Source organism: Sylvia atricapilla, chromosome 15 (genome assembly GCF_009819655.1).
Source record: "Sylvia atricapilla isolate bSylAtr1 chromosome 15, bSylAtr1.pri, whole genome shotgun sequence".
Taxonomy (NCBI): domain Eukaryota; kingdom Metazoa; phylum Chordata; class Aves; order Passeriformes; family Sylviidae; genus Sylvia; species Sylvia atricapilla.
This window is the reverse complement of record NC_089154.1, coordinates 2,383,748-2,395,750: the sequence shown is the minus strand read 5'-3', so window position 1 is coordinate 2,395,750 and position 12,003 is coordinate 2,383,748. Positions and strand designations below refer to the sequence as shown.

The following is a 12,003-nucleotide window of genomic DNA, read 5'->3' as shown; positions in this document are numbered from 1 at the left end:
GCGCTGACCCGCGCTCTGTGTGTGTCTTTGAAGGAGGCCGAGATCCCGCAGGAGCTCATCGAGCGGCTGGCGCACAGCGAGATCCACAGCATCCGCGACTTGCAGCGCCTCCTGGAGATTGACTCCGTAGGTAAATTAGTCCCGTCCTCCTTCCTTCCGCGCCGTCGGCCGCCGCCGCCCCGGGGGGAGGCTCCGCGCTGCCCGCGCCTCGCCCGGGACACCCGCGGGGGGACCGGAGCCCGGCGACCCCGGGCCGCGTGTCACAGGGAGGCGGCGGCCAAGGGGCCCATCGGGGATTAAAACTTGCTGGGGTTCAGGGTGGAGAGGGACCTTGTGACCCCCCCGTGTTTTCAGAGCTCTCTCCGTCTCGCAGCGGAGAAGAATTGCCGTAAGGTTTGTTGTTGGTCTTGCATTGGTGTGTTATCTTTAAACTACTGTCCTAGAGGTATTTAAAATATTTGAAACAATATTTATGAATGAAGTAATGTCTCTTCAAGTGCTGGGCTTTATTAAAAGGAAAATAAACCGTCCACGCTGATTTTAAGCAGGAACCTGCATATGAAGCTTACCTCCAAAAATACACTTTCTTTTTTTTTTTTTTTTTTTTTTTTTTTTTTTCCAAAAGAAAATAGTACAGGGTTATTTTCTGCATCATTAGGCATGCAAATGGGTGTAGTGAGAACGTGCAGTTTAACAGATCGTTGCAGCAGTAAATCAGATCTAGAAGCATGGTATTGCTGGGTTCCTTATCATTTGGTTTTACTTGATGCACTTTGTTCCTGGTGATTTCTTCCCTCAGTTGAGCGAGAATAAACCCGGCACCTTTGATGTGCCCAGGGGAAGCCTGCATCTTGCTGAAGCACAAACATGGAGAAAAATGAATGAGTTCTTGCTTGCATTGGTACTGGGCCATCTCCTTTTAAACCATATGCTGTGTATTTTTGTAAAGTCTGTGCCAGGTTCAATCACCTTCATTCAGAGTTGCAGGATCCTTCTAGAGTTTAACTCACTGCTTTTTGTACAGTGCTCTATTAACGAGCAGGAATGCACTAGGAACATATTTTACAGTCATAGCTTTCAATTTTCATGTGATTAAGGAGCAAACGTTTTCCCATTACACTGAAAATGGGAGTATTTCTGTCTTGCACAACACTTTACCAGAGAGGCTAATTACTAATTACCAGATTGGCATCAGTTTAGTATTTTTGGAGAGCAGTGCTTCATCATTGTTGTTTTTCACCACCATTAAGGAAACTTTCACAACAGGGAAAGGGTATGCAGTTCGTATTTCCCCACTGAAGGCTGTTTTGGACCAGACAAGTGCACTACTGCTAAAATCTTTTTCCCAGTGAACTTGGTGGAGTTGGCTGCTGTTGTAGGAGGGCTGGATCTGAGTGCTAGCATTTTAAAATAGTGCATGCTGCTCCTGCCTTTGAGTCAGGGTTCTGTAGCTACCAGAATACATTATTTTTTCAAATACCTCAGCGTAACAAGCACATGCTTCATTTTTAAATACCACTTAGAAGGAGAGCAAAAGTTCACATGGCTCCATTGCAAGAGAATCAGGCAGACAAGTGGGGCAACGGCAGGAAGCTGAAAAAATGGGTAGATGTAGCTGAGAAATTTATTTCAGAAAATAATTATTTACCTCGTGGTGAATATTAACTGGAGGATGCAAGACCAAAAATGGAAAAGGTCGGCCACAAGTTTACCCGTTTCATTTTGCTGGTTTTTTTTGCCATTTGTCAGTTTAGAAACCATTAGAGAAACAAGAGACATAAATATTTTACTATCTCACTGTGAAACAGTAATTCCTTAAGACATGAACTCAAACAACATTAAAAAATAAAACCAAAATATTCAGCCTTTCCCCCGGTTCTTGCTTATGTGAGTGCTGCTTTTGCCTGTGTGCTAAGCTGTGCTCTGAGCCACTCAGGCATGGTTAGGTTTTCATGGAGTAACCCGTCTTTACTACCCACATTTGCTTTTCCTGGGCACAGTCCTGCAGGCTTTACTGTCATGAGTAATTCTTACTAAAGGCTTATCAGAGTGACTAATGGAGTATTGAAATTGCCATGCTTTCCTCAGTAAACAGGATCGGGCCTGTTTACTATATTTAGTATTTATATATATTTAGTAGCTTGAATTAGCAAATCAAATGTTTTCTCGTTGTCCCTGGTAAGATGATATTTCTGAAACGTGTTTCCTTAGGGCTGCAATTGCCTTTAGGGAGCAGCCAGTTCAGTGAGGGCTTGTACAGTAGGTTTATTTCTTTTATAGCATGTATTCATTTTCAACTGAGGCTCAGAACAAAATCACTCCAGTGGCTGTTCTCTCCCTCGTTTTAGTGCATGGTATTGCCAGTCCTTCTGCATGTGAGTAGCCCTGTTTAAACTCAGTGGGTGGACTTGAGAATTAAGAATGATCTTGTAGGCTAAGAGTTTGCAGGATCAGGCATGCATGAAGAAAATGCCTGATATTCCTGAGTAACAAGGCGGAATCTGTGGAAAATGAAGGAAGAACAGTCATTTTCTCTCCTGCAACGCAAAACATATTTTTAATTGGAAAAGTAAGTTTTGTAAGTCGGAGTGGGCAGGTTTTCCTTCTATTCTGACAGATTTGGTCTCTATATTGTAGCACAGAGATGACTGATAACCCCCTTCATAAAATTAGAAACCACACCCCCAGACCATCTGGCATATTACTTAAAGAAAAACACTACCCAACATGGAGCTTATCATTGTATTCAAAAAAGAAAATCCAGGCCAGTTTGTCAGAGCCCAGTGCTGCATGTCAGACTCAGAGGGCAAAGGCAGCCTGAAAATCCTCTGTTTCTATCAGGAAATAGGGGCTGGTGTGAATTTGCTGCGACTGGGATCCAGAGGCAGTGACAGAATCGCCTTGGCATGACGGGGAGCAGAGTCTGACCCTGTTTAAAGGAGAAAGCATGCACAGTCCCAGGAAGTAGGCAGCTCTAGTGTGCAGAGTACAGTTTTACTACGAGCAGACTGAATCTCCCCAGAACGGGGGCATTTCCTCTGCTCTGCCTGTGAAGTTCTCTCTGGCTCAGCAGCGTGGTTGTTCTCCTGGCTGCTTCACCTCTCCCATCTGTCCTGTGGGAGGTAGAGTTCATTTCATCACCTATTATGTTTGCCTCCCGCTGGGAACAGATTTTCCCCAAGTCATCTGCCTGCACCGGGAGAGGCAGGGCTGAGTGTGCCTCTTTGCACGGGTTAAGGGCATCCACCAGGGTCACCTTAGGCCATGTGAATTTAACGGCCTGTGATTAAGAACTAGCAGAGCAGCTTTTGTAAAGTGGAGAAATGTTCTAAATTAACTGTATGCTTCCATGGAGAAAGTGTTAGGCTGCTGCAGAGCTCAATCTTTTGGAAAATGCGCTGTTGACTTGGCGGGTTTTGGTGTGGTGCTCAATGAGGGATGTTGCAGTGCAATGTTTTGGCTTCCCTTGCAACTCTTACGCATCACGAGAGGCATCTTCCATGTGTGGCCTGTGTTTTTCCTGAGACAGATGAGGGAATACTCCTCCTCTTTTACAGTTGGTTGATCACACCTAGGTAAAGGAAAAAAAACCCAAAAACCTAAACAAAACAGGATCTTGCAAGCTGCTACTTATATTTCCTTTAACAGATCAAAGTTGAAAACGTAATGACATCTATCTCTGGAGTTGGATGTCAGAAGGGCAAATTTTGCATCAGCCAAAAGGAAGATCAAAAAAACAGACTGATGTTGCCGTGGGCTTTCTGGCTCTAGGACCGATTTGTAAGACAGACCATTTCAGTTTATTGTACCTTACGCTGAATTCCTGAAAAAATGAGATTATAAGAATTTCCTAAACTGCTGCTGTTGATACTAGAAGTCTTGGATCTGTACTTTCTGGATGCACATCAAAGTGAAATCTAGGTTTTGCATATGTTGGGGGTTGTACCTCACATAAAATAGTTTGGTAAGAAGATGGAAATGCAAAAGTATAAATTGATAAATAGAAAATAGCCATAAACTTAGGATGCTTTCCACGTGCTTCTTGAGTGAGAAGAGTAATCATGTATTGGCAGAATGTCACAGGAACTCTGTGATTTATATTCCATGACCCAGTGGAAAATTGCCAATCTGACAAAAAAAGAACAATTTCAGCTACACTAATGGATTGACCAAGGCTAATTGCAAGAGTTTTTATGCCCATCGTTGATATGTTGTCAGTACGTAAAAGATTACAGAGAAATTTCTTGATCGGCTGCCATGAAAACATTTTTTATTATTAAAATGTTAAAAGGAAGCTGCACTAATCTGGCTCTGTGCAGCATCCTCCATCTTCACTTGGTGAGAGCAGCCTTCGAGTTCTAAACTAAGAACCACCCATTTCTAGGCTTTCTGCACTGAGCCTCCTTTTGTGAGGTGCTAAGCACCCATAAACTCACATTTCCTTTGCTGAGAGCTTGTCCTCACCATGCAACTAAATCAGTACCTTGGGGGAAAAACTGATACAAATTAAGTATCACCCTTCCTTAAAGTCAAACTAGAGAGTGTTCTTTGTAGCATCGTGGCTTTAATGAAATGAAAGGAAGTCTTCTGGCCACACATTCAGAGCCAAGTGAGAGTTTCAAAGCTGACTTGGTGATTTTTCACTCCTGCTTGGGCAGGACTCCTGTCGGTTTGAACGTTGCATTGATTTTCCCATAGACTTCACTGGGAAATGGAATTCCTTCCAGATGCCTGTGGGAATCAGAGAGGACACTTAAGTGCCTTTAGCATTGTATTATCTTCTGGCTCCAGCCATGCCCCATGATTCTGTTTATTAAACCAAACTTGGATGGTGTGTTGATGGAAATAATACAATTTGTATTAGATAGCACACTGAGGCTTGACAGGATAGCTGTGTAGGTTTTGTAACCCTCACAGAGAGACATGAACTTGGGAACTGCTCTACATGCTTAAGGATATGTAGTGAGACAGTGAGGTACAGCATAAGCCAGAGGCCTTCTTCACCTTATAAGCAACACATCTCCTGGAGGTGTCATTTTGCTTTATAAACGTGGTGATGGAAAATGGCTCATTGCAGCTGAGTTGAGCAGTTATGTGTAAGCACATGACCTAACACATTGGTTAGCTGATCATACCAGTCTTTGGTTCTTACCAGCTTCTTTAAAGGAGGCAGCAAGGCATCTTCCATGCTAGGAGGGAGCTGTGCCACCATTGCTGAGTGTGGGATTAGGAGCTGTGGCCCAGCCCTGCCGTAGTGCTGGCAGCCCTGCTGCCTTCCCTTTCCAGCCTGATGCCTGTGCCCACCAAGCAGCTGGGATTAGAGGCATTACTTTTGTGTTTAATCTCCTTTTAAACACTGTTTGCTTGTGCACGGAGATGCTTCTTGCTCCGAGGCTAGCTTGGATCTCAGGCTGAGCAGAATTCATGCTGCTTTCCAGTATCACTTCATTGCCTCAAATTGAGGGAGAGGTTGTGACAACTCGAAGCTGCCAAAAAGGAGGTCAGTATTAAGGTGTTGGGTGGCTGAGTGCTAGGAAACAGAAGAGGGCTGGAGGCACATCAGAACGGATCCTCATTTTGCATAACACCATTTGGGATCAGGTGGATGGCCTGGTGCCATTGGAATGGGATGTGGGAGACCTGGCTCCACTCCCCAGCTCAGCTGCAAACTTCCTGTGGGATCTCTGGCAAGCCATTTTATTTATACCACTGAAGAGTTTTCTGGAGTATGGGGTGCAATTAAAGCAGAAATAAAACCCTTTAGTCATTGCTGTGTTACATGACAGGACTGGGACTGCAAATTAAGGCCCAATACCAGCTAATTAGTCAGGTTCCAAAATTTCCCATCGAAATCTATGGGAAACAAGTACCATACATAGGGACCAGGAGCCAACTTATTTGGATAAATTGAGACTGTAGATTTCACAATGACTAGTTTCTTACAAGGATCTGTTCAGCTGATCAGGAGAACAGGCAGGACCAGTGGGTGATCCTGGCACTGCCTCTTGGACCTCCGATTTTATCTTCTCTTAGCTACTTATAATAATATTTTCCAAGAAGTACTGATAAACCTTGAGATGCAGAACTCTTTCTAAGGTGCTGAAGATCCTGTAAACTTCATGTCTCACCTGGCTGTACTGGTGATTTCACAAGCTGAATGTTCCTTAGGGCACAATTTCTTGGAGGGAGGAGAAAAGGAGTTGGTTGTTTTGTGGAGCAGAGCCTTATGATGTGTATTACTAATAAAGCTGAGATTAAAACAAGTTCCAGAGACAGACAGCTGTGTGTACAGAACAAACTGGAAGCAGGGAGTGTGACAGTGCAGAAGATGGGAGTGTAGGGTGTTGGTAGCTTGCAGAGAGGGTAATTGAGTACTGTGTAATACCCTTCTGCATTTTTTTAGAGCACGTCACAGTTTTCTTAGGAGCCAGCAGTGAAACCTTGAAACTCTGCAGTGATGTTCCAGAGGACACTCCAAGCAGCAGAGTGCTAAACCCCTTAGTTTGGGTGTCCTGGGCTCTGTGTGAAGTTCTCTGCTTGCTTCCTTCTTCCTGATCCCCCGTTTGCAGACTGTGCTTGTGGTTTTCAGACCCCACGGCATGGGACACGACCTGAACTGCTTCACTTAACAAACCCAAATAGTTGGAGCAGTTATTTTGTTGTTTTTTATGATAAATGAAATGCCAAGTTTTCCATCTTTGCTTTTTCTCATGGCCCTTTAACCCATGTGGTAGGCTTATTTAGGGAACAAGACAAGCCTGGATGCAGTCCCAGAGTTTGCAGTAGCTTCAGATGCCCCTCCAAAGGTTAGGATACTTCACAGGGGATTTGTTCTGCAACAGAGAGGCTAAAAGGAAACCCATGCTAGTTACTTTTTGCTTTTGATTCTGTCCTAGTACTGCCCTGAAAACCAAGCAACAGACGATTTACAGAGGCAGCATTGTTGCTGTTGGGTCTAATACCATATTTTCAACTGTTGCTTCATACAGAACCTCAAAATGTTTGTAAGAAACATTTCACATGCAGGATTATTGTTCCTATTTCTACACCTTTCCATTAAGAAAAGCCGTATTATGCCTTTCACATAAAAATGCAACTGGTTTACTTTAGATATGGTTCCGTGCCACAGTGTGTGTTTTTGGGGGTTTTCAGTAAAATGGATATTGGAATTAAATTGTGCGTGCCTATCCATGACATTCAATGTCTGTATCTTCCTTCCCTGCCTTATGCCCTTGCAATTGCATTAAGAGGGGTTATATTAGACTAATTGTAGCAGGATTTGGTCCTGTGCTTATGAACAGCACAGATTTGTACCTGTGGAACAGCACTGTAACAACACTGGTGCAAATAACATACCTGAGGTTTAACGTTTTGTTTCCTGTTCTAGGATATGATGATGTTTCAGAAACAAACTTGAGATCTTACAGTGTTCATTCTGCTAAACATGTGCAAGAGAACCGTCCTGTGCCCATTCGCAGAAAAAGAAGCATTGGTAAGAAATGAGCTATTTGTACTTTGGGAGTGAAAACAGAGGGGGTGCTTTTGGTCAGCCAAGCAGGACATTTCACTGGAAAAAAGTGACATGCACAAAGGAAAAAAAGGGCCATTTCTAGCTTCTGCCTTTCTTTTTGCACAAAACGAGCCGTTGCCTGAGAAGCTGTCTTCTGGAGGATGTCCATAGGAGACAGACATGCACAAATTCTTTACATTCACTTTCTTGTTGCAGCATGTTGGAAAGCTAGACCTTGGTTAGAAAATGCTGTGATATTCAATGTATAATTCATAGTGTGGGGAACAACTACAGCAGTGTGCTTTAAAAAACATCAACAGTTGGTAGAGTTTTCAGTACAGAAGCTCCACAAAAGGAAACAGCTTGACTCTTTATTCACAAGAAAAATACAGTTTATCCCAAAAATTAAAAGCCATTGATGGAAACGCTGGGGCATTGATTTCCGTCACTGTGTAGGGCACCAGGCATGTTTACAGGGGATTATGTCCTTATTAATAACGATGGTGATCCAACAAAGCCCAAATCTAAATTTAAAAAAGGGATGTGCGAGTAGGATTTACGTGCAGTGCTTGTCCATCTGATCCAGTGTGGGCGTTCCACCATTGCACTGGACTGTGGAAAGCATCCACATGATGTTCTCCGCGGTGGGTAACGCAGTGTGTTTGTACTTGGAGCTGTGGTGGTAGGCAGAGATAGCCCAGCTTGCTGCCAGCAGGGATTTGTAGTGTGAGTTGGCAGGCACATTGGCTGCCTCGGGAGAGCAGCGGTGCTGGAGCAGCCGGCGACGTTGGCACCTCACCCTGCAAGGTGCTGAATGCCTCCCCACCAGAGGCACTGGGAACTGGGTGTGCTCAATAACTTGTAGGAGTTGCCAGCTATCTTGTGGTATTGCATCTGTTAATTTTCTTGAGTTCATGGCACTGGGGGCTGAGAATAAGGAGTTTCACTCTATTTGGTGTATTGAAATGCATCTCTTTCAAAACTCAGCCTAGATTTCCATGTTGCAGGCACAGGCTAGGCCTGAGCTTCTTGTACTTAAGAGCTAAGTGAAGAAGTGCAGGCAGTGTTCCAGTTCCCTGACACATCTAACCCAAAGCTATCACGAGCTTCCACTGTAAGGCAAAAAAAGAAATAAAATCCCAGCTGTCTTTGGAGAACTTACCAGCAAACAACTTGTCCCTGCAATTGCTATTTTTTTTCTGGACTGTTTTGAAATATCAGCTTGACTTCTTAAACAGTCCCTAGGTTGATGATGATGCATGGTTTGGATCATGGCAGCATCACACAGTAGTACAGAGCTACTCTTTATAATCCTCCACAAGCTCACCTTACCTGAGCCTGCCAGGATATTGGTTTAGCTGCAGGTTTTTTGTCACGCTGCTCTGGTGGTTTTGCATCATTCAAGAAATAACAAATTTCATAAAACCCACCATGTACAAAGCTTTGATAACTTCAGATAAAAATGGCAGTTGCCCTTTGGAATGGTGGATGAACCAGACCCCTTGATGTGGGAATATTAAAGTTCTGGTAGTGGAAACCCAAGTCTTGAAAGTTTCAAGCTGGTGGAGGTTGTTTCCCAGCTGTGCAAATTTGGTATGATACAGATAATCCTCAAATTAACTTGGGTTTAACTTGAGGTGGTGTTTGCTGGGTGTTGCATGTTTGTGTGATGGTATTTGCGTGCAGTGATGACCCCAGTGCAGTTGCAGTCACTCTGAGGCTGTACTAGGGGCTCACTGAATGTGGAGGAGCTCCTGGCTTGCTGTCACTTCCAGAGGCAGGATTGTCTTATCTCATGGTCTGTGCTCCAAGCTGTGCTGGGAGCCGGGCCACTGGAAACCCTCCACAGTAGGGCTGGGCTTTGGCAGCGAGTCAGGCTTGTCCCCGGGGTAACACCGAGCTCAGCTGTCAGCAAACAGCCCTCGGCACTGGCTCTCCAGTGACCAGTGGGGACTGGGAGCGCTGGTGCCATGTGTGCCCCGTCCACGTGGGGCTGTGGGGCGGGAGCAGCCGCTGACTGACCGGGCTGTGCCTGTCCTGTGCCCGCAGAGGAGGCCATCCCGGCGGTGTGCAAGACGCGGACGGTGATCTACGAGATACCTCGGAGCCAGATTGACCCCACCTCGGCCAACTTCCTGATATGGCCGCCCTGCGTGGAGGTGAGGCGCTGCACCGGCTGCTGCAACACCAGCAGCGTCAAGTGCCAGCCCTCCCGGATACACCACAGGAGTGTCAAGGTGAGCAGGGGGCTGCAGGGCCCTGCCTGGGTCCTGTCCCAGTGCCGTGTCACCCAAAGCTCTGCAGAGCCCTGCCTGGTCCTGTCCCAGTGCCGTGTCACCCAAAGCTCTGCAGGGCCTTAACTGGGTCCTGTCCCAGTGCTGTGTCACCCAAAGCTCTGCAGGGCCCTGCCTGGGTCCTGTCCCAGTGCCGTGTCACCCAAAGCTCTGCAGAGCCTTAACTGGGTCCTGTCCCAGTGCTGTGTCACCCAAAGCTCTGCAGAGCCTTAACTGGGTCCTGTCCCAGTGCCGTGTCACCCAAAGCTCTGCAGAGCCTTAACTGGGTCCTGTCCCAGTGCCGTGTCACCCAAATCTCTGCAGGGCCTTAACTGGGTCCTGTCCCAGTGCCGTGTCACCCAAAGCTCTGCAGAGCCTTAACTGGGTCCTGTCCCAGTGCCGTGTCACCCAAATCTCTGCAGGGCCTTAACTGGGTCCTGTCCCAATGCCGTGTCACCCAAAGCTCTGCAGGGCCCTGCCTGGGTCCTGTCCCAGTGCCGTGTCACCCAAAGCTCTGCAGAGCCCTGCCTGGGTCCTGTCCCAGTGCCGTGTCACCCAAATCTCTGCAGAGCCCTGCCTGGGTCCTCTTCAGCCTGGGAACTCCCCTTGTCCCAGTGCCTGTGTCACCCAACTCTGCTGTCCATCCTCGGATAGAATGCCCCTCTCCCCCTTGAGTGAGCAGATGGCCTTTTCAAGTTATGTGGTTGTTGGAAAATCTTGGGTTTGGATTTGGTTTTCACAGGATTCCCTTTAGGTTTTCTCTTTTTTCTTTTCTTTTCTTTCCTTTTCTTTTTTTTTTTTTTTTTTTTTTTTTTTTTTGCAATGAAAATAAAGTTGATTGTGCCTTTCCCATGATCTTGCACAGTACAGATCTTAAAGTTAAGAAGATAAAATGACTCAAGGGGCATTGGACTTTAAAAAATAAATAAATCACAGTATGGAATGCTGTTTTCTTAATTAAATATTATGCAGCCTAAATTGGGCTTTTATATTTGACAACATAACACTTTTGATCTGAAAAAATGTGTTTCAAATTATCTTACCCCAGGGATAGAAGACTCAACAGCTTCATGCTGTATTTACTCATAAGACAAAATCCCTATTGCAACTTTCCAGTAAATATTACGTGAAATATTTATGTTCATTTGGCTTCACTGTGTTCTAATTTTTATCAGTATTTAAACAAGTACTGTTGATCTACATCTGTGTGTAGGAGATTAGACTTACACTTAGCGTTCATATTGTGAAGACTCTGAGTTCTTGTTGCCCTGAATTTCTTAAGAGCAGAATTAAAATAAACCCCACCACATTCTTGAATGTAAGATTGCTCAGCACAACACACTGATTGCTGCACTTGCAATAGATTTTATGCAAAGAGTGCTGTTCACTTAGTGCTGTACATCCTAGAACAAAATTAAGGCACCTAAGCCATTTCATTGTTTTTCATACACTGTTTTTGATACATGCAGACATGAGCCTGGGCAGAATTTCTTTTTCTTTTCTGTTTCTGAGCATCTGAGAAATGTTTTTGCATCCAAATAAGCTGGAGAAACATCTGAGATTCCCTCAGTGTTCCCCAAAATAATCATACTTTACACTTGCTTGCTGCCTTGCCTTAGTGGGATACGCTTTGCAGAAACAATTAAAAATGAGGTAAAAATTTGGATCAACAATTACTTGAGGGCTGAGAACAAACTGGGGGGATTGAGGGAGTGCAGTTGTAAACCTTTCTGAATAGGAGCTAAACAGCAAAGTGCCTCAGGGTTGTGATAGTTCGTGCTGTTGCCTTTGGGTTTGATGCAGCTTCCAGTTGGTTTTGTGTAGCAGCAAACACGTACAGAGCAGCTGGGTGTGCTCAGCAAAGGGCTGAGACGTGTGTGATGGACTTGCTGTTGGTTACCTGTGTGTGATATTGCAACCCTGTGCTTCTCTCGTGCCCCTGAGGGATGGGGGGTTGACAGATGTGAGAGAGGGTCTTGGCTGTCCCCCTGCTCCTGGGACAACGAGTGTTCCCTAAGAGCTGCAAACTCCTGGCAGCAGCTTTGCAGGATGTCACTGCTGGGGCTGCTTCCCCCGGCACACCACCACGTAGAAGGAATTTTAGTCTCTCAGCCGGTTGTAGTGCTTTTAGATTTGCATTCATTTTAGTAGGGCACAAGCTAAAAGTAGGCTCAGCTGAGCAGCTGCTTTTGGTGGCTGTGTAAATATATTGCCACCAGC

General features: G+C 45.3%; 1 protein-coding gene across 6 annotated transcripts in view; it reads left to right on the top strand.

The window, feature by feature from the left end:
• PDGFA (platelet derived growth factor subunit A) overlaps positions 1–12,003 on the top strand; it is a 36,132-nt gene that overhangs the window by 2,027 nt on the left and 22,102 nt on the right. For all 6 annotated transcript variants that reach the window (XR_010744747.1, XR_010744746.1, XM_066329696.1 and 3 more), the window contains exons 2-4: positions 34–130; positions 7,388–7,492; positions 9,560–9,747. Coding sequence is in view for 4 of the 6 variants with exons in the window: in XM_066329696.1 (XP_066185793.1) it covers positions 34–130; positions 7,388–7,492; positions 9,560–9,747 (390 nt within the window). In the remaining 2 variants the exon portion in view is untranslated. The remainder of the gene's footprint in view (positions 1–33; positions 131–7,387; positions 7,493–9,559; positions 9,748–12,003) is intronic.